The 26,336-nt window shown below is 30.7% G+C and overlaps 3 protein-coding genes across 4 annotated transcripts; 2 read left to right on the top strand and 1 right to left on the bottom strand.

Moving 5' to 3' along the window:
- The first annotated feature begins 24 nt into the window (after nt 1-24).
- Nucleotides 25-6,837, top strand: LOC102603981 (peroxisome biogenesis protein 2). Its single transcript, XM_006356084.2, has 8 exons — nt 25-352; nt 1,151-1,264; nt 1,370-1,523; nt 2,488-2,624; nt 4,352-4,452; nt 5,236-5,353; nt 5,695-5,861; nt 6,415-6,837. The coding sequence occupies exons 1-8, from the start codon at nt 212-214 to the stop codon at nt 6,533-6,535; spliced, it is 1,053 nt and encodes a 350-aa protein (XP_006356146.1). The 5' UTR covers nt 25-211; the 3' UTR covers nt 6,536-6,837.
- Nucleotides 6,838-13,247: 6,410 nt separating this feature from the next.
- LOC102604321 (transcription factor bHLH68-like) lies at nt 13,248-18,219 on the top strand. 2 transcript variants are annotated; one of them, XM_015312703.1, is made up of 8 exons: nt 13,248-13,588; nt 14,105-14,501; nt 14,796-14,870; nt 15,275-15,340; nt 15,914-15,979; nt 16,662-16,730; nt 17,459-17,503; nt 17,721-18,219. In XM_015312703.1, exons 1-8 carry the CDS (start codon nt 13,413-13,415, stop codon nt 17,847-17,849), a joined length of 1,023 nt encoding a protein of 340 aa, XP_015168189.1. In that variant the 5' UTR covers nt 13,248-13,412; the 3' UTR covers nt 17,850-18,219. The 2 variants fall into 2 exon arrangements, with proteins under 2 accessions (XP_015168189.1, XP_006356148.1); XM_006356086.2 differs by lacking the exon at nt 17,459-17,503.
- Nucleotides 18,220-22,344: 4,125 nt separating this feature from the next.
- On the bottom strand, nt 22,345-23,935 carry LOC102604879 (protein PLANT CADMIUM RESISTANCE 8). Its single transcript, XM_006356087.2, has 4 exons — nt 23,700-23,935; nt 23,122-23,193; nt 22,764-22,976; nt 22,345-22,632 (listed from the first exon to the last, which is right to left on the bottom strand). The coding sequence occupies exons 1-4, from the start codon at nt 23,881-23,883 to the stop codon at nt 22,550-22,552; spliced, it is 552 nt and encodes a 183-aa protein (XP_006356149.1). The 5' UTR covers nt 23,884-23,935; the 3' UTR covers nt 22,345-22,549.
- Between the last annotated feature and the right edge of the window lie 2,401 nt (nt 23,936-26,336).

A 26,336-nucleotide genomic window follows, 5' to 3' on the forward strand; every position in this document is an offset into this window, starting at 1 on the left:
CTAACTGCTTTTATTTCTATTTTTTTTAATTTTAAATAAACAAAGACTTCAACTGTTGTGTCTCAAATTTGTCTGCGTGGTCAAGTCAGTGCTGAACTGAAAAGATTGCTCACCGGGCTCCGGTACGCAATCGCCGCCGGCGACCACCAATTTGTTCATCGCATATCCCACTATAGTTAAAATTCATTGAATTACCTAGTACGGCCGAGATATGGACAGACAAAACCTAGCTTCATCGTCCGCTCCCCGTGGTGGTGCCACTGTCCATCCTCCCCCACAACACGATGCTTGGATCAATACCTACCGGAATTTTCATCCTCAGTGGCAGTCTCTTCTTCCTCCACCGCACCAGGTACTCTCTCTGCCCATTCATTTTATGCCTCAATTTTTTATTATGACACTTGAGATAACTGATTTCCAGTTAGGGCAGAGACTTTTTGAAATAGATATTTATTTTGGTATCCGCACCTGCTCAATTAAACTTGTGGATCAGCTTAGAGAAAATTTTCATTTGTCTGTTCCATTTTATTATGTATATTTGTTATATTACTACAGTATTTCCCGCAAAACATTGTATTTTTTTATTGGGGTTAATCCAAGGAAGTATTATAAGTTATTGTTTCAGTTTTGATGACAATAGGCTGTGGTTTGGCTGTTTATCCAGCTATGGAAACTTTGATGGAGCTTAGAACATTCATAGAAAAAGTTCTGATACGGACATTTGCACTCTACTTTTTTTTTTTTTGGGGGTAGGATACTAGAAAAATGAATTTGGTTCCCCTAGTCAGGCCCAGATTAGCTTAAATTTTCTTCAAGTTTTATGCTACCTGGAATGATGTTAATGGAAATACAAGACGTGGAGCTTCATTGTGATGATGATTAGAAATACGAGAAAGGAAAGAAAAGACTAGCCATACTCTGGAAACCGTTGATGGTTTTAGTGTGTTATCCCATGGGAATTTACTTATTTCTTCATTGTAACACGCCAAAAGCTGTTCTCTTTCCTTTTCTGTTGTAAAGTTCTTAAATGCCAGATCTTTTTACTGTTGGGGCTCAGAGAAGAGTGAATAAAGAGTTTGCGTTTTGAGGTTTTATTTGCTGATTTTTTTGCTCCCGACCACTGAAATTTCATGTTAACTTCTTTTGGCAGTCAGCCATTCCAATATCAATATCCAGAGTTAATCAGGTAGATGCTGGAAGACTAGACATTGAAATGTCAGCCATGCTAAAAGAGCAGTTGGTTAAGGTCTTTTCTTTAATGAAGGTACCTATCATGTAACTTTTTGTTCTATCATCAAATTCATCAAGTCTTCAGTGATTCTGTTGTCTGACAGAAGTTTTGATATCTGTTTCTTTTGTTTGGGATTAGCCAGGAATGTTATTTCAATATGAACCAGAACTTGATGCTTTCCTTGAGTTTCTAATCTGGCGATTTTCTATTTGGGTTGATAAGCCTACTCCTGGTAATGCTCTCATGAATCTGAGATACAGAGATGAGCGTGCAAGTGAGATTAGAGGAAAAGGTTAGAAAAACATCTTTGCTTAATCTTGTTGCTCCTTTTCTGTAAGTAGCTTGTACCAACCTTTTCTGTATCTCAGTGATGCTAGACATTAAATTTGTCATATTGTGTTGCAAGCTATGGATAGATGAGATGGTTCTAAGTTCTACTTTAGGGATGTGAAAAATACTAGTTTGGATATCCTTTGTAAGTATTCATGTTTGGCTTTGTGGCGTCAAGCTGCATTTTTGCTGAAGCTAAGATGGTTTTACTTTGTACTCGTTCTCCTTATCCTTTCTTTAGTAAGCCATTTTTGTGCTAATAATGTCACCTCCTCACATTGACATATTTTTAATTGATCTTCCTTTGTCTGCTCCAATACATTGTTTTTCTGAAAGTAGTTGGCAACTAATCTCGAAATTACTGTTTAATAATCCTTTTATCCTTTTTATTTTTATTTTTTATGTTTGTAGATAGGATCTCTGGCTCTGAGTGATATGATCCTCTTTGGTCTTAATCTTTTTAATTATTAATAGATCAGCTGAGCTACTAGAGCCTGTAAAGTTTCAAATGCTATAGCAAGTCTAAAATTGGCATGTGTATAACATCAGTTTGTGATTGAGGGACCATTGGAATTGACTTGTAAAATCTCGTTGGTCTTACTTTGTGTTTGTGTTTGAAATGAAGAGGTTGGCAGCTTGATTTTTTATTATTTTTGATATGGTAAATGTGCTTAAGGTTGGCAGCTTGATGTAATCACATTTCTTGTTTCTTGCATTAACTGCATTAATTTCAGTTGTAGTCTTATAGTTTGGTAAGTCTAAATTAGCAAGGGTGTATAATCAATCTGTCTTGGAAAATCTCCTTTGTCTTACTTTGTATTTGAAGTGCGAAGGTTGACAGCTTGATGCAGTTTCATTTTTTCTTTCTTGCATCAACTGCTATAATTTCAGTTGTAGTTCTTTTTCCTTTTCCATGTTTTTTATAGTGAGGACTGGATTAGAGGGACCAGGACTTACTGTTGCTCAAAAGATATGGTACTGTGTTGCAACAGTTGGTGGTCAATATATATGGGCTCGTCTACAATCATTTTCTGCTTTTCGGAGATGGGGCGACTCTGAGCAGGTACTGCTCTCTCTGCCTCACATATTCGACATGTTTGCGTGCATTCCTGTTTTACTGGTGACAAATATGTTATCACTAAGAGAAGTCTTCGTTCTCTTATAGATAATACTCTTCAGTTTTGTTGACTTCAATTGTTATTAGAAATAATTAGTTATAAAGTCCTCCAATATTCTGACTTTGTGTAACAACTTCTAACCATGCAAAGGAATCCCTCGATTTTCATTTTGTTTTGGCTTAGGCATATGAAATGTTAAGAAGGAAAATTGAAAGGTTTTATATGATTTGAAACTTCGAAATGTGCAACTTCAAATTAGGATGAGTAAAAACATCTATCACTGATAAACCTTGATCATTGGTATGAGTAGAATACTAACAAACATCCAAAGATGTTGCCATGGACCATGAGAAACTAGTAGCCAAATTTCAGCTCAAAATTAATTTAGGTGATTTCTTCATGTATGTCTTAACTTTGATAGATGTAGTTACCCGATGCATATGTTGTCAGGAGGTAGTAGGTGCCGATGGAGTAGTTAAGCTGCGTGCAAGTTGGTCCAGATACCACTATTATTATAAACATAGTGTAGAATATTAACAAAATTGTTTCATATAGGATCTTTTAGTCTGAAGATCACAAATAACATTTCATGTAGTCAAGAACAACAAGATTCTTATGGTAACAACATGTCCAAACAAAACTTTGTTATGCCATGGAATCTCCACAGCAGGCAATATTCTACATATAGAAAAGAAGTAGGAATTAGAAGTATTTCAGTTTGATTTTCCCCCCTAATCTTCATATAAATACAGATAGTATCAAAAATAAATAATATTCAGATGAATAATAATTTTCCTTCAGCTGTATAATACTTAAAGAACTTTTGAAAGCATTTTCTTGATAACTAGCAAAAATAAATGTTAATTTGAAATACTAGAGCAGAGCTTGTCTGTATTTTATATTCCAAATGACCAAATGTATTCTTGTGCCTTTTGTTTCAGCCTATCCAAAATTGTTTAATTCAAGAAAATACTTGCAACCTTACATGAATATTTGTGCCAGAGAAGGGTGTCGTGTACATTCAATGTTATACTGATATTCTATCTAGCAGTTAGTTCTCTTTTATCCATAAACTAATCTTTTTGGCCATGTTATTACAATATGAGTAGCAATTGACCTTATCAAAACAAAAAAGGAAAGAGGAGTTGAATTGATGGGGTCACATTTAGGGGCTACATGCTACTTTTAAGGTACCACGGTTATTGAGATAAACAATATATTCAGGGTCTGGATTATCAAGATGTGAGATAAACAATTCATTGATTAAATATTAGATGGGGGAAGTATGTAAGATCACAAGATATTTTCTCAAGTATGAAGAAATAGAAAAAAGTTAGTTCAAAAGTAAGGTGGGCAATCAGGTTAAAAAATAAAGGAAAGCTGACGTAATAGAAGAGGACAATTGGAATATGAAGTTGGGAATCCTGAGATGGAGGAGGTATTGAAAGTTCAATGTCATAGAAAAAGTACAAGTTTGTCCAAGTTTGGAAGCCATGTACATTTGCATAGTACAATTTAAAGTCTTATGTTGATATCGCTGTTCAGTTGAACAGTCTTATGAAATAGGATTGGGGAGTGTTAGTTAAATGAAGAATACTAACTTGTATAATACTGTTTTTTTAGTGTCAACATATAATTTATTCGTCACTTTTTAACTGTGTATTTACTTCAGAGGTCCTTGGCACGTGGAGTGTGGTTGTTAATGCAACGGATGGAGGGGATCTATAAAGCAGCATCTTTTAGCAATTTACTTCTCTTTCTTTACACCGGAAGGTATATCTCTTACTGCAAAGACTTTACTTTTTATTTCTTTTTCAATGCATGACATGACCACCGGATAAAAGAAGAAGATGACAAAAATCTAGTTCACAAAATAGTTCTGTAAGTAATACTGCCTGAATCTGTGCTGTAAGAACTAACACACTGGTGCATGGGTGTCAGAGGCACACATATGAGCTTGTATTGCTTTATGACAAATTTTCAATGGGAAAAGGTTAAACTAGGGAACTTTCTAAGGTTAAATTTGTGGAGAATGTTCTATTAAAGAGGTCATATCAGGATGAGTAGAAACTGACCAAGTTCCTATTGTTTCAAAGGATATATTACAAACTTTTTGAGTTGGGAACCATCATTGCGTGGAATAACACTTTTAGTTGAGGGCATACGGGAGAACTTGCAACAAAAACCCCATTTTTTTTTTCTGAAAAGCAAATGGCATCTAAGCTTCATTGTTCCTTTGTTTTTATTTAACTGTAGTGAGCTATGGCCATAATATCTGTCATCAATTTGTACATGCATCTCCATCCAATCAGACAGTGATTCCTCGTATGAGGGACTGAGGTCCCCAACTTAGTGCAGGAATCATGCGGCATGATAAACTTTTTAGCACATTAGGATGGTTGATACTACTGATTCTACAAACATATATGGGAGCCCTAATGTGAACAGAACATCATTTGATTGTAATAAATGTCCCTTGCATATGATCTGGCCAATAAATTAACACATTACAACTTCTTACATTAATGGTTTTCTACATGTATCAACTACATGCAGGTTCAGGAATCTCATTGAAAGAGCTTTAAGAGCTAGACTTGTTTATGGGAGCCCAAATATGAACAGAGCTGTGAGCTTTGAGTACATGAATCGTCAGTTGGTGTGGAATGAATTCTCGGTAATTGCCCTTCCATTGGCATTATCTCACAATATTTGTATGCCCGTTCAGAAAGTATTAAAAAAAACTCACTAAGAAATTTCTAGATAGTTTGAATAACAATATAGAGTCTTACATATTTTTTAGCTGTTTTACATGCTGCTGGAGTGTAACAGAATCCTATTTTCATCTTGCATATGCATGTTTTTTTTCCCTTTTTGTTGGTGGGCTGTAAATTTTTTTGCTTTGCAGTTCAAACTTTGCAGCTTCTGTTTCTGGCTTTATCTTGTTGACATGTTTGGTTTCTCAGTACACAAACAATGTGAAGGGACTTAGATTTTAAACAATTTTCTAATATGCAGGAACTGCTGCTCTTGCTTCTTCCCCTTCTCAATTCAGCATCTGTCAAGAGTTTCCTTCGTCCATTCTCAAAGGACAAATCTTCAGATTCTTCAGTAGATGAATCTTTATGCCCCATCTGCCAGGGAACCCCATCAATTCCATTTGTAGCTATCCCTTGTCAGCATAGGTATATACATTTACATGCTTTCATTTATGCGATAGAATGGTAATGCAGTATTCTCATATATGCTTATATGCCTTTATTAAGAACATACTTTTTACATTTCTTAACTAAAGAAATCCTTATCATAGAATAATGTGGATTCGTGGAAATTGCTGCTAGACAATCCTAGGTTAGTGTAGCCATTATTATTAATGCTCTTTCTAGGCGAAAATTGTTTGGACCATTGCGCTGAGTATGGTTCTAATATTTCTGACGGCACAGAACATCAGAGTTAAAACTACTTTTACTTCAGGGTTACATCCAAAATAAGTTTTCATTACATTTTTTGTATCACCTCGTCTGCAATTTAAAGATGATTGTGTCCAGTTTCTACAGCCAACCATGGCATTCATATTAGGAGCTATTGAGCTTCTCGAATCACATAGATGCTATCTTCCTTTGGTCTTTTGCCATGCTTTCTTTTTGACAGTGTTCACTGTTCAGTGTCATTCCTATCTTTAGTTTACTTTGCATAAATGATTCTGAAATTTCAGGTGTTTGTATTTCAATGTTATAGGTACTGTTACTACTGTCTTCAAACAAGGTGCTCTGCATCTTCATCATTTCGTTGCCCCAGATGTGGTGAACCAGTTGCTGCTATGCAACGGCATGGTGGTTTAGTCAGCAACATTCCTTAGAAACAGTGATTGTTCTGCAAAGTGATTGAAATGATAAAAAAGGGAAGCTAAGTTAAACTATAGATCAAAAGTTGCTCAAAAGACAACTTGACAATGAAACTAGGTATCTAGATTCCTTGATAAAGCATATTGTTCTGCTTTATTGAGTGCTTTAATTTTTTAAATAGTGTGGTTGTCCCTTTTCCTGTATTTTACATCTCATTTGTTTATTTAATTGAAAGATTATTTTCTCAAATGTTGGATCAGTCTACACGCGATTGATTCAATTTTTGATGAAATGACTCTAAAAGTTGTACTTTTAACTTTGATTACGGCAACTTTTGAGGGGAAAAAATAAACATAATGTTTCATTTCCTTAAGGTTGTCAATTTGCAAATTAGCAAAGGTGAAAAAAAGTGTCATTTAACTTTTGAAATGGGAAAAAACAATGACCTGAAAGATTGAAAGCTTAGACACAAATATTGATAAAATATAGCCAATAAATAGTATAAATCGTAGTCACTACTAAGTATTTATTAAGGAACTAAACCTTATCTCTACTATTTATAGGAGCTAGTTATGAATAATACAAAAATAGCCCTTACATAATTAAAACTTAAGCCTAGAATGCAACTAAGGTCCGCTAAGCATGCAATTTGGCCTCCTATTCCAAATCCTCTATTGGAAATATCAACTTTAATCTATTGTAAACCTTCGACATATGATTTTAGATTTATTTAAAGTTGATATTTTATTTAGATATGTAATTTGAATTTTTTAAGTTTTTTTATTTCAATTAATGAAAATTGACAACTATCAAAACTTCCGCAACTCTTATGCAATCTTCTCAAATGAGCAAATCATAGTTCATTTAATGTATCGAGATGTCCTAAACTCTAAAGTGTCACAATAATAAATTGTATATCTTCATGTTCTTTTGTAAATAGATGTTTACAGTCACATGCTATTATAAATTAGTGAATTAACTTGCGCTTCACGTGATCGTAAAAAATCTATGGTTGTTTAAACTTGAAAAATTAAAAATAAAAATCAAAGAAACATAAGAAATTCACATCTCAATCTCATGCCTATTCAATCATAAATTACTAAGGAGGTATTTGATTATTTTTTTTAGAGTTCAACTTCAAAAAATACATTTGACCAACATATGTGTTATCCCTATAGATTATTGATAAAAAGTCAAAAGAAGTAAAAGTTGTATTATATATAACTCCAATTTTCATAAATTATTTTTCATTTTTAAAATAACAATAATTTATTCAAATTTTACGATGAAATGTGACAAAATGCCCATTCAATTTTCTCATTATGATCATATCCGTTGTGCCTTATGAAATTATACATAAAAAAATCTATTGAAGCAAATTCTCTTTGATGTCTTGTTCTCTTTTTACTTCCTTTTTTCTCTAGCATTTACAAATGATAAAAAATAAATGCATAATTAAAAGAATTAACACTTCATAAAATAATTAACAATCAACCTCTTTTTCTATGTGAATTTTTGAGCAATCTTTTCTTGTTAATTGGTTTTTAAAACATTTCCTTCAAATTTCGAACCTCAATTTACATTTGTTCCTACAAAAATATAAAATCATAGTTTATAGTTCACATTTTCCTTTTAATAAATGTATATAGAAAAGAAAAAAGATATTATCACTTCTTTTGGCTTTCAAAATGAGTCTTTTAGGTTCAGACTCCAAGTGACACTTCTTTCTGCAAAATATAAAATCATCGTAATCACTCATGTCTTTTATAACTTCCTTCTGAAAAATGCATATAGAAAAGAAGTTAGATATTCTTATCATCAATTGCTATAAAAGAAAATAGATAATCTCACCTTTAAAAATAGTCTAACATAATATCGCCATCACCTTCAGACTCCAAGTAATACTTCCTCTTGCAAAATATAAAATCATAATTCAGGATTCAGTACTTGTCGTAAACACTTATGTCTTTTGAGTTTTGAAACTTCCTTTTTGAAAAATGCATATAGAAAAGAAGTTAAATATTCTTATCATCAATTGATATAAAAGTAAATAGATAATCTTACCTTTAAAAATAGTCTGCACAATATTACCATCATCCTACGTTGTACTGATCTTCTTTATCATTTGAAATGTTTCTTATATTTATATGCCCATATATGATGTAACTACAAAGCATAGTAATTTGGATGGTAAATGCCATTAAATTTAGTGACTTTTCACATTTTAGTATTTATTAATTAGCAATGAAACTTAACTTTTAAATCCCATAATTACTATACATTTCCTTATTTAAGAAACAACGCAAGCAATACAAAGAAAGTAAAAGAATTTTAGTAGAAAAGATAAATAGTGAGGAATAATATAAATAGATCACCATTAATTTTCTATAATTACTCATTAATTGCTACATTTTCTATCATTAATTTTCTATAATTACTGCATTAATTGCTACATTTTCTAACAGAAACGTGAACTTTTTTTTACAACTATAACAAAAACGTTAACAATAAAAGGAAAGTAAAAGAATTTTTAGGAGAAGAGATATCAATAGTAATAATGACCATATGTTCACTTTTCAGGATTTTAGCATTCTATTTCATGTTAAGAATTAAATCGCGTACAACTCCCTCATTAATGAGGAATAATATGAATAAATCACCATTAATTTAATGTAATATTTAAATCCTATTATAAGAGAAAATTCCCAAAAATCAGAGGAAAAAGATAATTAGAGATCCTGGCCAAAGAGATATGCAACATGATATTTTCATATATATCATGTTTTTTAATAAATTTCTTCTGAAAAATGCATAAATAAAAGAAAATAGATATTCTTACCATCAATTCATATAAAAAAATAGATTTGAAACTCCAAGTAACATTTTCTCCTACAAAATATAAAATCATAGTTTAAGATTCACATTTCATAAACATTCATGTCTTTTAATAAATTCCGAGACTCCAAGTAACACTTCCTCCTACAAAATATAAAATCATAGTTTAGGGTTCACATTTCATAAACACTCATGTCTTTTAAAAAATTTCTTTTGAAAAATGCATAAATAAAAGAAGATAGTTTCTTACCATCAGTTCATATAAAAGAAAATAGATAATCTCACCTTTAAAAATGGCCAGTGAAATATCACCATAACCCAACGTTAACTGAGTTTCTCTGCAGTGTTTCTTAGATTTATATGTACAAATATGATGTAACTGCAAAGCATAATAACTCATATGGTCAATGTCATTAAATACAATAATGACTTTTCACATTTTATATTTATTAATTTGTAATGAAAATTACCTTTAAATTCCATAACTACTACATAATCCTAAATATGGGTATGTTATAAAGGTGAAAAAACTTGAATAATAAAGTTGATTAATAATTAATTAAATGATGGTCTAATTAAAGAAAGAAAAATTACGGTTATGTATCAATGAAGAAGAAACCAACCAATTTTCTATAATTACTATAATTACTTGAAGGAATAATTAAATAGCTCATCATTTATTTAACGTAATATTTTAAATCCTAAAATAAAGAGAAAATTCCTAAAATTCAGAGAAAAAAAATAATTCAAAATCCTGATCAAAGAAGTATGCCACATTAGAGTTTTCATATCCTCCTTTATATATATATATATATATATTTAATTTTAATTTTAAATACACATAATTTCATAAAGATTTTATCGGTTGAAAACAATCAATAATAGTAATAACTAACTATTCTCTAATATAATCTTTTCACATGATATCGTAAATCTAATCACATCAAACATGAGTTTTTTAATACAAAATTTAAAATAATTAGTCTTTTTTATCGTTTTACAAAATATAATTATTGGTCAAGTTTACATTAAAAAAAAATTGAAATCACAATATGGAATTTGATATCCTACTTCTGGAGAATTTGGAATAAGAACTTGAGACTAAAATTAAATTTTGTACAAATTTTAACAAAGAAAAACATTAATTTCAAATCAAAACTTCAAATTACGGTCCAAGTCCTATGTCTAAAAGACTACTTATTGAAGGAAGAAATAAGCACAAATGCACAATGTTTCATTTCCTTAAGGTTGTCAAGTTGCAAATTAGCTAAGATAAAAAGGTTTGTGTCAGTTAACTTTTGAAATGGCCAAGAATATTTTGCAGTGACATTCTCTTGTGAAGCTATCATAATATTTGATTTCCTTGGGATTCCTGATTGATAATTTTCGAATTCAAGAACATGTTATTAACAAGGAATTAAGTGTAGAATTATTCATTAATTTCATAAAGTGGATAAATATTGCTGGAGTAGTATAATAGATAACTATTGTTGGACGATGGAGTAAAAAATAGACACGAATTTTGATAAAATATAGTATGTGGGGAATAACTAGAATAAATCCTAATCACCACCTAATTCAATCAATATAAGATTATAGGCACCTAGACTAATAGAATCCTCTAGAGGAAAAATATTTCTCTTGCAAATCTTTAGGCAAAGTTCATAGGCAATAAAAGGAGTTTCACCCATTAGCTACTTACTATAACTATATATATTGCTTACAAGAGCATACAATTTTCACTCTTTTTTTTTTCTTTTTCTAATTTTATTTCGAAAAGCTATTTGGACATAAAATTGTTATAAGTTTCTCAAGATGAATTCCAAAAAGTCATTTCATAATTTCACTCTAATAGGGTATTTGGATTGACTTAAAAGTTGGTCAAACCTACTTTTAAATTAGTTTTTGACTTCAGAGAGTGTTTGACAAATATAAAAATAACTTAAAAACCAAAAGCAGGCCTCCCCTACTTTTTATTTTTTGACTTAAAAGTCATTTAATTTTGATTATTTTTATTTTTGACTTAAAAACTATTTTTAAGCCAATTCAAACGGGCTCTAAATCACTCACAAAAATTCTAAAATTTCAAATATCATTTTCAACTTGAAAACAAATATTGTACTATTTTTTTCTTCAAATTTCACCGTTGTTATGTCCAAATACCCATGTATTTATCGGAGATAGCTATTAATTACAAATATAGCCCTTATATAATTGAACGTAAGGCTAGAATGAGATTAAGGTCTGTCTCTTCTAAATCCCCCATTAGAATATTCACTTAAGCCAATTATGAACTTCAAGTCTCCTTAACTTAATCTTCCAAAGCTCCTTGAGCTTCGATGACTCTTGAGAATTATCATTCTCCCTTTCTTCGGAAAAAATCTCCCCTAATTACTCGTAGCTTCTTGAGGATTGTCCAAGCTTTATTAAAAAGCCAAATCGAGGGTATTAGACATGTAGACAAGTTTGATATGAATACTAGCGTTATTGAAAAAGAAGAGAACAAAAAAGCATCGACATGAGATATAAACTTAAAATATATCACCTTCTTTCTCTCACTTCTAACAAATTGATCATCTATATACCATTTTTCATGTCGCCCTTAAGCGGACTACTATTGATCGTTTTAATTTGTTCTTGACAATCAAGTGTTTGTGACTAGGGATGTCAAAATATGAAAGTAAACTGAATTGATAAATGAGCGGATATTAAGTTATTTGAATTAAACTGAATTCTAAGTTAATAACGGGATAATTAATTCCATACTTGAGTGGATTAGCATGTCATATTTTCATGGACTAGTTTTAACACAACTAATTATGATTGAGCAACAGACTAGATTGCCCCTAGATGTATTTTTCAAACTACAGCATCTTGAGGGTCCATGACGTAGGAGCTGTCTTTTGAATTTTTCTCGAAAGAATGGAACTAAGAGCCCTTCTCTGAAATACAACTTAAAAAGTAGACATAACATGTTTTGCATAGTCACTATAGTTTAACATGTTATAAGTACTTATTTTATTTTTCACTTATCTAATTTTTTTTAATTATCTTTTTGATAACCATAATATAATTTGAACCAATTTAATTATCTTTTTGATAACCATAATATAATTTGAACCAATTTAATTATCTTTTTGATAACCATAATATAATTTGAACATCTAATATAAAAAGATTACATGTGTTATGAAATACAATTAAACTTCTCTATAACGAAATACAAAGCATGACCGATAGAATATCTAACTTCATATATATATATGATGTGATAAATCTAACTTCATATATATATGATGTGATAAAAGAGCGTGCTCCGTTTTTCACATGATAAGATCAGAGAATGCAGCTGTATAGCTAGTAACAGAAAAGAACAATCCTTTAGTTACCACTCTTAAGTCAATGAAGTTGGAAAATAAATTTTTTTAAAATAACTCCACGAGCATTTGTTTTTGGGCCTGACCCACCAGCCTTTTTCTGCCTCCACTTTACAATAAAGCTAATTAAAGCAAGAAATTAAAAAAAATAAAAGAAGGTATCAATAAGGGGGAAAACAAAATACAATAACAAAGGTTCTCAACCCCACAAGTAAGAAATACAACTACTCTCTCCGTCTCATTTTATGTGGCACCCTATCATTTTCAATTTGTCTTCAAAAGAATGTCATCTTACTGTAACTAGAAACAATTTAACTTTAAAATTTTCGAAATGATTTACAACCATACAAATATCTAAGGATTGTTTTAGATCACAAGTTTTAAAAGTCTTCTTTTCTTCCCCCCTTAAACGTGGCGTCAAGTCAAATTGTGTCACATAAAATGAGACGGAGGGAGTGCTATTACAAAGTAATGTTTACTCACTTGACAATGATATATATAATACAGCCTTGAAAGCCCTTCAAGAAAGTCTCCTTTTTTTGCACAAAAAAAAAGGGAAAAAATAGTGATGTGCAAGAGCAAAAAGTAGTGAGAGATACCGGAGAAGAAGAAAAAGAAAGATCACAAATTTGTGTTGAGAGAGGAGGTGAAAAATAATCATCAGTAGTACTAGTAGCAAATGATGGCTGGAAACCCTACTAATTGGTGGAGCATGATCATGAATGGAAACATGCATCCACAATTATCTCATGATCATGATCAACATAATTCTTCTTCTAATTCTAATTCTTCACATTTTTATGGAGCTCATAATCCAAATCAAGATTTTCCTCGTTCATTGAGCCAACTTCTTATGTAAATATACAAATCTTTAGTCTCTTTCTCTCTCTCTCTCTCTCTTTTATTTGTCATGTTAAATTACCTAGCTTGGTTTGATTCTATGTTTAAAGATATTCAGAATTCGAAGTTTATTATATGCACATATAGGGTATGTTAAAAATTACTGAATTCGACCTAACTCATATATACTCTCCATGCTAGCTCCTTACCTAGAAAATTTTGATAACTTTCCCTTTTGGTTGAGCTAATAATTTTCATTTGATTTCTTCAAGTCTTGTTCCTATGAGCAAAAAACGGATACAAGATCTAGATTAATTCTATAGGTTCAAAATTAGTGTGATTTTATCAAAGATATATATTTTCAGAGTTTTTTTCTTTTTTTTTGGTACTTTTACATATAGTTCGAGCAGAAAGTAATAGGTTCAATTAAACATAGAGAATCCACCTTTTCTGGTTATAAGATTTGTATTTTGTGTCATGACTGGGTGAGACTTTTTTTCCTTGTAATTCTCCAAATTTGTCTCTCTGCAGGAGTGGATTTTCTGGTGATGAAGAAAAGTTTGGTATTAGTCCTTTTCATGAGGCCGGGAATTCAGAAGACCAAAGTTTGAATTCCGTCCATCCAACATCATCAACAACTAATTTTAGGGTTCCAGTTGCTGATGTAAAGCCAGAATTGGCCCAATTGTACGATTTTCATCATCATCATGTCCACAACGAATTTCAAACATCCTCATCACTGCAACAAAAACTCGAATTAGATACTGATCATTTTACCAGACCTTTAATTGCTTCTAATTGGTCTCAACAAGATTTGTCTTCACCAGCTAGCTCTTGTATTACAACAGGTTTAAGTCATAACCTTTTGAATTTCTCTAACAACAAAGGGGAACATAAGCATCAACATCCAGATCATAATTCAACTGAGGTAAGAAAAAAAAAAGTGGGGTAATTAATTAAAAAAGTTGATTTATCCATTTCATCTTACATTTATTATAAGTCAATGGATTCATCATTAAAATTTCAAAAAGGGGAAAGTGATTTATATATAAATGCCAAAATAAATTCATGATTAGCATTAGGAATTTAATCAATACAAAAAAGTAGAGATGCTTAGTGATTTTCATTATGAAAATTTTAGCTAAGCATTAAGTTTTTGAATTTTTTACCTTTTTTTGTTGTTGTTGACTTTATTGACTTTTTTTTATGCATCTATTAAAAGTGTAACAGCACAAGCAGTGGTGGGATTAGTAAGAAGGCTAGGGTTCAACAATCTTCAGCTCAACCATCTCTAAAGGCAATTGTTATTACTATATCTCTCTTCCTTCTCTATTTAATTTTTGTACACACTTGCGTTTGATCATGAACTTTTTTCACTTTTTCCTGGAGTTCAACTCTGAAAAACATGTTTAGTCATAAAATTCTGAAACTTCAACTCGAATTCCAGAATTTTCAAGAGTTTGAAAAACAACAAAAATGTGTTCCACTTTTTTCACTCATAAAAAGTAAAAAAACAACGTTAATTAATTTGTGTTCATAGCCAAACACAATTTCACTTTGAAAATAAAAACTTTTTTTTTCAAATTTCACAATAAAACATGATCAAACGCCCATAATTTCACCGAAAACTATGGAATTACCTAGCAATCTAAAGACCTTAATTAAGTTAACAGTTTTTTTTTTCTTGCAATTTCTGTGCAGGTAAGAAAGGAGAAGCTAGGAGATAGAGTAACATCACTCCACCAACTTGTTTCTCCATTTGGAAAGGTAAAGTTCCTAGCTAGGTTGTAACTTTTTACACTTAGAATGTGTAATTATTTTTTTCACATCGTTTTGACTTCTATAGATTAATCTATAAGTAATATAACAATCAACTTAATAATTTTCTATAATAAGTTAAAATTCATCGATCAATCAGTCACACTAAAATTGAAACACTACCCAATTAGACAAGTAGTGTACGCAAGGTTCGAAGATAAATTCACCATCGTATGACTGAAAGACAATTACATGTTAAAATTATTTACAATGGTGTCAATACATGTAAATTAAAACATAACTTGTGGTGCGTATTAATTAGCCTATTTCCCATGCTGGTGGCAGTACTGGATCACTGAAAAGAATAACATTGAAATAGTACTACTATATAAATAGAGTAATTAAATTTAATTAGTAGATAACACATTTTAGATTCCTTTTTGCTTTAGTGATCTTACCCATGAAGGTGTGTCTAAATTAAATAAAGTTTTTCAACACAAAAAGGAAAAGAGAAAAAGAAGAATATATGGCTTTAATTTGTGTTGGTGTGTGAGACAGACATGTCATGTTTCTCTTTTGCAGACTGATACAGCCTCCGTCCTATCAGAAGCTATTGGCTACATCAGATTCCTTCAGGCTCAAATTCAGGTCTTCCTTTTTTTTTCTTCATTCATAAGCATGCTGTGACTTTCAAACTTACAACTACATCAGTTTAACTTGTATACGTCACCATATACACTATCTAAATATTCATTGATTTTGACATGTTTGCAATATATATACCTCTCCGTTTCATTGCATGTGAGGTAGTTTGATTCGGCACAGAATTTAAGAAAGAAAATAAGACTTTTATAACTTGTAGTCCAAAATGAATGATAAAAATTTATGTGACTGTAAATCATTTCATTAAGGGTAAAATATACATTTTATAGTTAAATTGTTGTTTAATATAGAAATGTATCATTCTTTTTCAGACGGACTAAAAAGGAAAGTAAGTCACATAAATTGGGACAGAGGGAGTACTATATTTCACGCAACTTTAATTTAAGATCCTAAGATTATTTTCTTAAACTATGTGTCAAGTCAAATTAGATCATTCTATTTGAAACGAAGGACTATTACTATTCACCTTATTATCTTTCAGATTACTTATCTTACTTATTACGAATCGATCGTCCTATATATGTTACTAACTTATTATAAATATGTGAAAAATCTTTATGAATATATATATTATATTTGAGATATATCCATTGATATTATACATGAATTTTTATCATTTTAACTTCTTTATGTATATTTTTTTTCTGTGGTGCACGTATATATGCAGGCATTAAGCTCACCATACTTGGGCAATGCATCAGGAAGCATGGGTCACATTCCCCAACAATCACTGAATGTAAGAATTTATTCTTTTCACATTTTCCAATGCACGACCAAGATTCCTCATCAGTTTCTCATATTTATACACGTGCGACTGACTAATCATATCTGATTAATTCGTTAATTATCAAGATTAACCTTTATTTTTTCTTGATTTCAAGAAAATTATTATTTACTGCCAAAATAGCTTGATATACAAATGCCTACTTTATTGGATCCCTCAGCAGTACACCAAAAGCTAGTTATGTGAGGCTTTACATTTGTAAAGCAACAGTTATATCAAAGTGTTCTGTTCATAAAAAGTGACCGGCCTAAAGGTGAAATGAACTTCTCAACAATAATTGCACTTCTTCAACTATATATGAGTTTGTTAAAAACAAACTCTGATGATCTGTTTTCTATTACGTAGTTTGCTTAGCACAAAGTTTAAGAATATAAAGAGTACATCTAATTCATGTGTTTTTTAATTAATTAAAAGTGTAACATACAAAATTTAGCCTTTAAATTGTAGTTTAAATATGATGCCATGCCTATAAGGGAGTGTTGTTAAGTGTAAAGATGAAAATGTTAACACTAAAAGTTTACTACATATAGAAATGTGACGTTCTTTTTTAAAACAGACTAGAACAGAGAAACGAAGGAGTAGCTTAATAGCCAAGAAAGGGGCTAAAGTTTTGAATTTAGATCCATTATAACTTTCTTGTCCGTAGATACTGATTTGAATTCTAATTCCTTTTCATCTAGTTTTTGGATGGTAATTTTCTGCAAAGGAGGCCAGCAAATAAGCAGGTACGGTATAATTCTATTCAATGCATGCATGCCCCATTACTAGTGTCACAATTAGCAAATATATTAAGTTTTACACCATCAGGATAATTTAACATGTTATAGCAGGTTACTTATCATTTGTTCTACGACGTTACTAATCAATGCTACGTACTAAATTGAGTTTCCTCTAATTATCTTTTAAGCTAAGTGACCTGATTTTAATTTTCATTCTCTATAGGATTCTCAGCACAAAGCGATGGATTTAAGGAGTAGAGGGTTGTGCTTGGTTCCTATTTCTTGCATGGCAAATATAGGAAGTGACACCGGCGCCGATTACTGGGCTCCAGCTCTCGGAGGAGGATTTTGATGTTACAAGTGTTTATTCTGATTGGATTTAAGTTATATACACTGACAGTATAAAAATACCGAGACGTCAACAAACTGATGATAAGACGGATCGGAGCCTCTGTGTCCTCATGGAATGAATGATATAACATCACAAAGCAGTCATTCTCAGTATGGAAGTCATCAGAGCTGACTGTTTGTGATGCTATTTTGCATTTGAAATCGGGTCAAAGATAAAGTGGTATTGTCCAATGTACAATATGGTCCTATTTTCTTGAATTTCATGAATAATCATACTACCTTACTAGGTAGTTCATAAGTGTTGTATATGTAACTTGGAAATCCATAGGTACAATCAACATATCGTTTCAGAAATTTTATCTTTCTTGCAATATCTTTAAATTCGTTACTCTTAGTTTTTTTTTTTTATGATCGAGAAATTTATTTGGGACTATCGTTAGGAAGATATTAAGCAAAAAAATGTAGATATTTAAAAACTATATGAAAAGTACTATAAATTGCAATTTTTGCATATCAATTTGGTGAAAAAATACACCGTAAAATGTTTGTCAAAATTCTTATAGATTGACTATAAAAAAGGAAACCATGACAACTAAAAATGGACGGAGAGAGTAAATAATTAAGCTTCCGATTTTAGGTCAAGATTATATTTCACTTTTGAGTCAAGATTGCACGTATGATCGCTCAAATTACCACAAGTGAATAATAGTTTGATGAACATGATGAGATTATGGTTGTGTTCGGTAGAGGAAAATATTTTCCATTTTTTCTTGTTCGGTTTGACTTAATTAAATGTTTTGGCTCAATTTTGTGTTTTTGGACTCCATAAGAATTTGTTGATATTTTTTATTAAATCTTCTTGTTACTAGATTTTCCATAAAAAAATTTAGGAATAGCTGTTATTCCTTTCTTCTACCGAGAAACCTTTCCTTCCAATAGAAAGAACTAGAAGATTCTACCTCTGAAAAACGTCTACCTTCGGCTACAAGTTGAAATGGAATGATGAATGTTAAATTTGTATTAGATCAGTGTATAGTAAAGAATCATCTAATTAATTAAATCACACACTAATTATTAATTGCCACGAAATTAACAGTAATTTCTTTTTTAAATAATTTATATATTGTGAGGGCGGCGGAATTAAGGATCTATCCTCGACTAATGAACTTTGTAATTGCCTAGGTCATTCCACTTTCGTTTTCCACTAACAAAAGGTAAACAATTTTAAAATAAAGAAACTATTATTAGTTCCTCTCTATCCAATAATTTCTGTTTGAAATTTCAATAAAATACATATATGACACGATGATAGGAAATTATTTAATTCTCAATTTTATCCTTTTATAAAAGTTGACAATAAATTAAGATTCGTGCTGGGATATATGTACTTGTGTGTTAATTGCTATGTAAGAAAGTCAAGAAGCAATTATGCATTCATTATTTAATGTCAATAGTGTCTTGGGACATCCAAAAAAGTGAAATGTGGTTAAAAGATTTGAGGCTTTGACAATATTATTATTTAAGATGATTAACAAATTAAACAATGAAAAGAAAACAAAAATGTATATGATTAAAGTTGGTTCAATACAATCATCAATTCATGATCAAGCCAAAACATATTAAACAAAATATTAAATTAATAAAAACAGTAGCATTATGTTGTCTACTTGTGCTTTTTAAAAAGGACCAACAATATATTTGAATTCGTTTTCAAAGCTAGATAGTGACAGTTTAGAATGGACTCGCGATAGCTGAATCTCGATTCATGATTTTAAATTTATGAATTTCTATAGAATTTTCATGAAGTTATTATTATATAATAATAATAATTAAATTTACTAATAAATATTTAATAAACTTCTTAATATTAATATAAATTTTTTTGACAAAAACTACTTCATTCATGTTACATATAACACATTGTGAATCCACCCTTGTTGTTGTGGCCAATTTCAATTTCCCTTAGCAAGTTATATACCTGTCCCTGTCCATTCCCCAACCTTTTATTTGCAAGTGGCTAGGCGGCCTAACGTTTACTAGTCAGCCAATCACTTTTTAGTTCATAACGAACAAAACGTCATCTTTATGTACAGCAAGATCACAAAGACACATAGCTAGGTTTTATTGTTGATGCTGAAAATATTTAGTTACCATGGTGAGAAACTAGGCCGGGAAAAGTAACTTTCAAATTGTTGTTGATTCGAAGTTCTATATCTATATAGACAGGTTTTGAGTGAAAAAAGAATTATGCATCTACATAAATACACACACGGAAGGTTTTTTGTGACAAGACTAGAAGACATGAGATATTAGAAGCGAGAATACTAATAATTCTAAGAAGAAGAAAAAAACGATTTTCTACTAGTAAAAGGTTTTAAACTTACCTGGAAGTCATTAGATTTTTGTACTTAATAAAAGAAAAGTCTAACTATAACATATTCTCTTAATAATAGCATATATATATATATATATATATATATGTAATAGACCCCAACAAGTATTGAATTGAGACAAGTACTACTAGTTTTTTCTACCTTTTATGGTACTATATCAAACAAAATACATTCATTCTAACTTTATTCCTTATTTTGTTTGTTTGTTTGGGGTATAATGATGATAATGGACCTGTCTATTGTCAGTCAGTAGCTGGAAACCCAATTATAGAAATATCTTAAAAGATTAGGAGGAAAAAAACGTGATTTAGAATATCCAAAAAAAATTGAGCAAAATTTCACTAGTAAGTGGTTAGGTTAATTTCACTAATTAAAGATAGGTTAAATGAAGTGAATGAAACATATCTAAATCGTGATTGGACTAATTAAGAGAAATGATCCGACTAATAACTAATTATATGTTTGACTATACTATAGTTTGTTTGGGTAAATTTTAGGTTTAGCAAACATAAAAATCATATTTGTATGTTATAGCTATAGTTTGTATAATTGCGCTCCATAGCAAACTTTATGTTTGCTATGACTATTAATTTGTATATTTTGGTATACATATACATAAAAAATATGTATTTGAGTCTATTTGTATATTTCAGTATATAAATGGGTCCTACATTTGTATATTTCGGTATACAAATGGGATGACAAAAAATATGGAATATTTGCTGCGAATTACAAATAAAAAAAACTATAGCTATAGCATTTAATTTGAATTAATAGTTTGTTATTTCATATAATTTTCTCGGGTTCGAGCCCCGTCAGTCCCGACGGATTCAATAAATATATTCATCTCTCCATTTTCTGTGAAAGGGGGGCAGGGAGCATAATTTAATTCCCAACGGGGGATCTTTTTTTTTTCTTTTTTGTTTCGCATTTCTCATCAAAGGAAACTTTATATGAATAGAGTTTTTGGCCTCCTTGTTACTCTTTTATAGTTTAAATTCTAAATAGCCAGCTAGATTATTTTTGTTTGAGAAAATTACTTGATGTAGCAGTTGCGGACCTTCATCACTTTATATAATGGTACTTTTAGAAAATTACAAAGCATAGCAATATTATCTATTTTAATAGCTGATATACAATATACATAAATCTGTTTATGTAAAAGTAAACAAAAACTCACTATATATTGTAAAAATGGATGCTAATAATGCTACTTATGGAATTTTGCCTTTTTCTTTTCATCCATTATAAACAAACAAATTTTAGGAAATGACAATGTTGAAGACGAAAAATAAAGGTCCAAAAATAAAGTAAAAGAAGGCCGACAAGAAAAATATGACGGCCCAAGTTAGGGGCCCAACTTGTTTCACAATAACTTAGTACTTCCGTAACAACTCTTATTAAGGAAAAATTACAGAAATCCCACATTTTAGTTTACTTATTACCATTATCTCCTATAGGTTTTACAAATCTCCAAAATACCTCATTTTCGCGCATCAGATTAGTGTATCTTGCGCATCAAATTAATGTATCAGCGCTTATATTATTGTATCTCGCGCATCAGATTAGTGTATCATGTATAAAATGTAATGTATCTTACTTAACAATTAATGTATCTCGCGCATCAGATTAATGTATCAGCGCTTATATTATTGTATCCGTTTGAGGGATTTCTATAATTATAAACTTTTAAGGGATAGATTGTAATTTTGCCTTAAAAGTATGTGATTTCTGTAATTTGCCCAATAATTAATCTAAATAGTCGTCCACCTACGCATAAATTAAAAAGAAATAGTACCTTTTAAAAAAAGATAAACGTGCGGCTATTTGTGTAAAGATAAGATTAGGCATGAAATTAACCCGGCCCATCCAATAGATGCTAAATCTTCATTAGTCCATTGCAATGGAAGTATGAAACTCTTTTTCTTTTTTTTTGTTCTTGTTGGATTGTTTTTAATTCTACGTAGTGAACTCATATTTTGTTTTGTTAGTCATATTATTTGGAATAAAATGTGTTCACATAGAGCATAATGATCCTACAGGATTCTTATTAACGATTTTAATTAGTTTGGGGTTGATGCTGTTATGTATAGCAAGCACATAGAGAAGAGACATTGCTTCGATTAAAACTATAATCTAACTCGAAATGGGGTTCTAAAAATATAGTTCAAACAATTAACACAGCCAACAATATGGTTGAGTTTTAAGGATACAACTTCAAACATGAACAGAATCTGGTTGTTGCAAAAAAAATGACTAGCACACTACAACCTCAAATCAAACAAATAAAGAATCACAATCTTGAAATTTACTTTGACATGGATTGTACTTGAGGAGCTTGATTCACTTGTTGGTTCCCATAGTGCTGCTGAGCAACTATACCATTCCACCCTGTACAACATTTTATTGGAACAATGTTAAGATATTCGTGACTTAAGAGTCTCATCGTCATCTATTAGTTTTAAGCTTTTAGATGAACGAGACACACAGTACAATATTAATTGTAACCAAGTGTGACATACCTAGAGCGGGATCAAGTCCCCTGTTTCGAAGCTCTCTGAATTCTTGACAAAGAGAGCAACATGGACAGAACATATGGGAAATCATGTCTGAATAAGGAGCTTCCACTAGATTATATCTTTGTCTCAATTGGGTTCTATATTTTGAGCCCATGATCCACTGAGAGCAAATAGCAGGCATCATCAGCATGTATATGAAAGTCCCTAAAGGGCATGCTGCATTAATCACCAAAACACAAAAAAACAAACTTTGGTATTAGTTCATAGCACAAGCTAACAAATATGCATAGTTTTTTCAAAGATTTAACTTCTGTAAACGGATAATAATAAAAAAGTAAGATGGGTCGACTAGGAAACTTACTCATTTGTCCTGCATCAAGGACTTCTGCTATTTGTCCAAATGTTACACAAGGTAAGAACGCCGTCATAACAGCTGCATAAACAAACAAGAAAGTAATTTTTAGAAAGTGGATCAAGGATTTTAAGTCAGTAAATGTGAAGATGTTGGGATTCCAATACCCCCACACAACATGGTAAACCAAGAATTCAGATGAGCTTGACTTTGGTACCGTGATAAAACAATGAATTTTGGGCCTAACTCAATCTCAAAAGCTAGCTCAAGAGGTGATGACTGTCCAATACCCCACGCCCAGGACTGGACATCTAAAGTGTGAACAATATAACATAAAGGCCAAACAATATCGAGTAAACCAAGAATTGGGATGAGTCTATCTTTGATACCATGAAAAATAAATGGACATTCGGCCTCACTCAACCTCAAAAGCTAACTCAATAGGTGAGGATTGCCATAAAACATTTAACAAGAGACCAACTAACTCATCCCACACAGATAGGACACGTAACAATGAATAGTAACACATAAGTAGTTGATACTAAAATAAACTATTAGCAAGGAAAAGAAGGAAAAACTTAATTTACCATTAGTTTGGTCCAGATGACAATCAAATAAGCCAGTACTCCAAGGAGCTCCAATTGTTAAGTGTGGTGGTGACTGATATACACCTTGTACTCCTTGTAACTGTTGAGGTTGTGAGGCAGCTGGTTCAGTACCACTCTCTGCCTGAGAGGTTTCTTCTTCATTGTTTGCTTCAACTCTCCCCATTGTTATCCAAAAATTTGACAATTATCCCTTAGTATATGATGAAGAAATATCAATGAGTTCTTTTATATATATGTAGGAAAAGGATTTTTGTGTGACATGTACAGAGTGGATGGCATCTTTGACTTGGAAAAAACAATCAATGAGAGATTATTCAGCTTAACTATGGTCATAAGTGTCCTTTTTCACATTATACAATTTTTAAGAGTATCATCAATATCACAGAAATAGACAAAATTAAGGGGGTAAAATAGAATATGAATTTTCAAATGAGTAGTCAAGTTATTGCAAGTTTCCTAGACCATTTTATTCCAAGTTGTTTATGTATTCATATGCCACTATGCAAGTTTGGTAGCTAGTTACATCTTGGGAGGAGGATTAGTATAACGTCCCTTTTCAATATTATTTGTTTGATTTGCATTTTAGTTTTTTCATATTTGTCATAGATATTCATACTATCCTTTTTTGATTTGTTGCAGTTGAGTCTATTATCTTTCGAAAGCAACCGTGAAATTGCACTGATTTACTGTATTATTATTTAGACTATCCTCGTATTTGATTTCGCTCTTCAAGTATTCTCTTCAGAATCAATCTTTATCTCTATGCTAGGAAAATGCCCAAGGTCATATATAAGACTTGCTGTTAATTTAGAAAATGAACAAAAAGAAAATGATATTCTGAAAGGTAGTTACTCAAAGTCAACTTGCAATAGTAGAGACGTGTAGTGCATTAAAACAGAAGATTCAATAAATAATTTCTCATACTAATTAGCCATTATTTCATATAACAAGACACGTTTATATCATCATTATATAACCCTAAAGTCAACATATGACTAGATTGACGATTGTACATGTTTTGCATTATGGCATGATCATCAAAGATTCAAACTGTATCTTGTATACATGATGATACAACCAAGACGATCATTTTTCTTCTCTTTTTTAAATTTCTGAGAAATTTCCTGTGAACTTCTGGCTCAACTCTAGCTCCCACCACTACAAGAAAACAGAGGTACGACGACATTATATAAATGTCGTATTAGTATGTTTAAATGTCATATATTCATTTACCGACATTTAATTTACATTTGAATCAAATGTCGGAAATTTGTGTGTCGGGAATTTTCCGACATTAAGATAAATGTCGGTAACAAATAAACGACATTTATTTATGACATATATAAAAATGTCACTTAGATTTTTTGACATTTAGATAAATGTCGATAAGAAATAAATGACATTTCTATTCAGTATATATAAAATGTCACTTATTTTTTTTGACATTTACATAAATATATTTAAAAAAATTAAGACATTTACTTATGACCTTGAAAATGTCACATTAGAATTTGTTATTTTAGTCAATATAAATAACATAAATTTACATCATTTATGAAATGTCGGATCCACATTTATGTTTACGTGAATGTCAAAAAAATTAGTGACATTTTAAAAGGACTTTTACAAATGTTGCATTAACATTTCCGGCATTTCATTATTCTAGGTGCCAAATTTATTCAAAAACTAATAATCATCTATTGAGTAAACATATAATTATATTAATCTGCACATTCATGTATATAATTTTTTATGAACACGAAATATATGTAAAAGTACATGTCTTTTAATATTGTAACCAAAGAACAAAGTAACAGTAATATACAATAAATACTTTCACCAATTTAATAATAAATCAAATGATTTGTTCTCACTCAAATAAAATTCAAATCAAAGTATATCAAAAGGCAATAATTTCAACATCTAACTACATAAAGATCAATCCTAATTCAAATTAGTTTCCATAGTTGTTGAAGTAATGAAGCTTTGCAAAACGATTTCTTCACAAATCAAGCATTCCGTTGTCAGTAATTGATCTCATTTTCTTCAAAAAAAAATGCTGCACAAGAAGACCAGATAGTAAAAAATATAACTATACAATATCATGATAAAGGAAAAAAGTGTTTAGAAGTATTAACAGATGCAAATATTAAAAGATCAAACATTTTATACATAAAAAAAAGAAGATAAATCACTAATTCACTTCAATGCTCTACAAGTTGTAGATTATAACTATACAATCTAAAGAAAAAAAAGAGAAGAAAAATACAAATAGTGAATGAGTTGTGTGACGGCTGGAGAGTATATAATAACTTTTAATGAGGGAGGACTAGGTTTTGGAATATTATTTTGGCCGCTTGGGCCCATTAATTGACAATAATTTATTTTTTTAAAAAAAAAAAACTTTGTAGTTTCTTATATACAATTAAGTATTAAGTATAATTATAAATAAATGTAGTCATAGTTAATAACAATTGCTATATTATTAGCTATAAAAAAATTTGAAATGATACATATATGATTTACATTGAATAGAATAAAATAAAGCAACTATTTTCATGGAAAAAAAAATCCTAAAATATAAATGTCAAAAATAGTATCCTTAGAACATGTTCA

Source organism: Solanum tuberosum, unplaced genomic scaffold, assembly GCF_000226075.1.
Source record: "Solanum tuberosum cultivar DM 1-3 516 R44 unplaced genomic scaffold, SolTub_3.0 scf00215, whole genome shotgun sequence".
In the NCBI taxonomy this organism is placed as follows: domain Eukaryota; kingdom Viridiplantae; phylum Streptophyta; class Magnoliopsida; order Solanales; family Solanaceae; genus Solanum; species Solanum tuberosum.

Bases quoted from the DNA above. Each gene is read 5' to 3' on its own strand.
- LOC102603981 (XM_006356084.2), top strand. From the start codon at position 212: ATGGACAGACAAAACCTAGCTTCATCGTCCGCTCCCCGTGGTGGTGCC. The intron at 2,625-4,351 runs GTACTGCTCTCT...TATTTACTTCAG, and splicing joins GATGGGGCGACTCTGAGCAG to AGGTCCTTGGCACGTGGAGT. The intron at 5,354-5,694 runs GTAATTGCCCTT...TCTAATATGCAG, and splicing joins TGGTGTGGAATGAATTCTCG to GAACTGCTGCTCTTGCTTCT.
- LOC102604321 (XM_015312703.1), top strand. From the start codon at position 13,413: ATGATGGCTGGAAACCCTACTAATTGGTGGAGCATGATCATGAATGGA. The intron at 13,589-14,104 runs GTAAATATACAA...GTCTCTCTGCAG, and splicing joins TCATTGAGCCAACTTCTTAT to GAGTGGATTTTCTGGTGATG. The intron at 15,341-15,913 runs GTAAAGTTCCTA...TCTCTTTTGCAG, and splicing joins TTGTTTCTCCATTTGGAAAG to ACTGATACAGCCTCCGTCCT.
- LOC102604879 (XM_006356087.2), bottom strand. From the start codon at position 23,883: ATGGGGAGAGTTGAAGCAAACAATGAAGAAGAAACCTCTCAGGCAGAG. The intron at 23,194-23,699 runs GTAAATTAAGTT...TTGTTTATGCAG, and splicing joins TCATCTGGACCAAACTAATG to CTGTTATGACGGCGTTCTTA. The intron at 22,977-23,121 runs GTAAGTTTCCTA...TGATTAATGCAG, and splicing joins CCTTGATGCAGGACAAATGA to CATGCCCTTTAGGGACTTTC.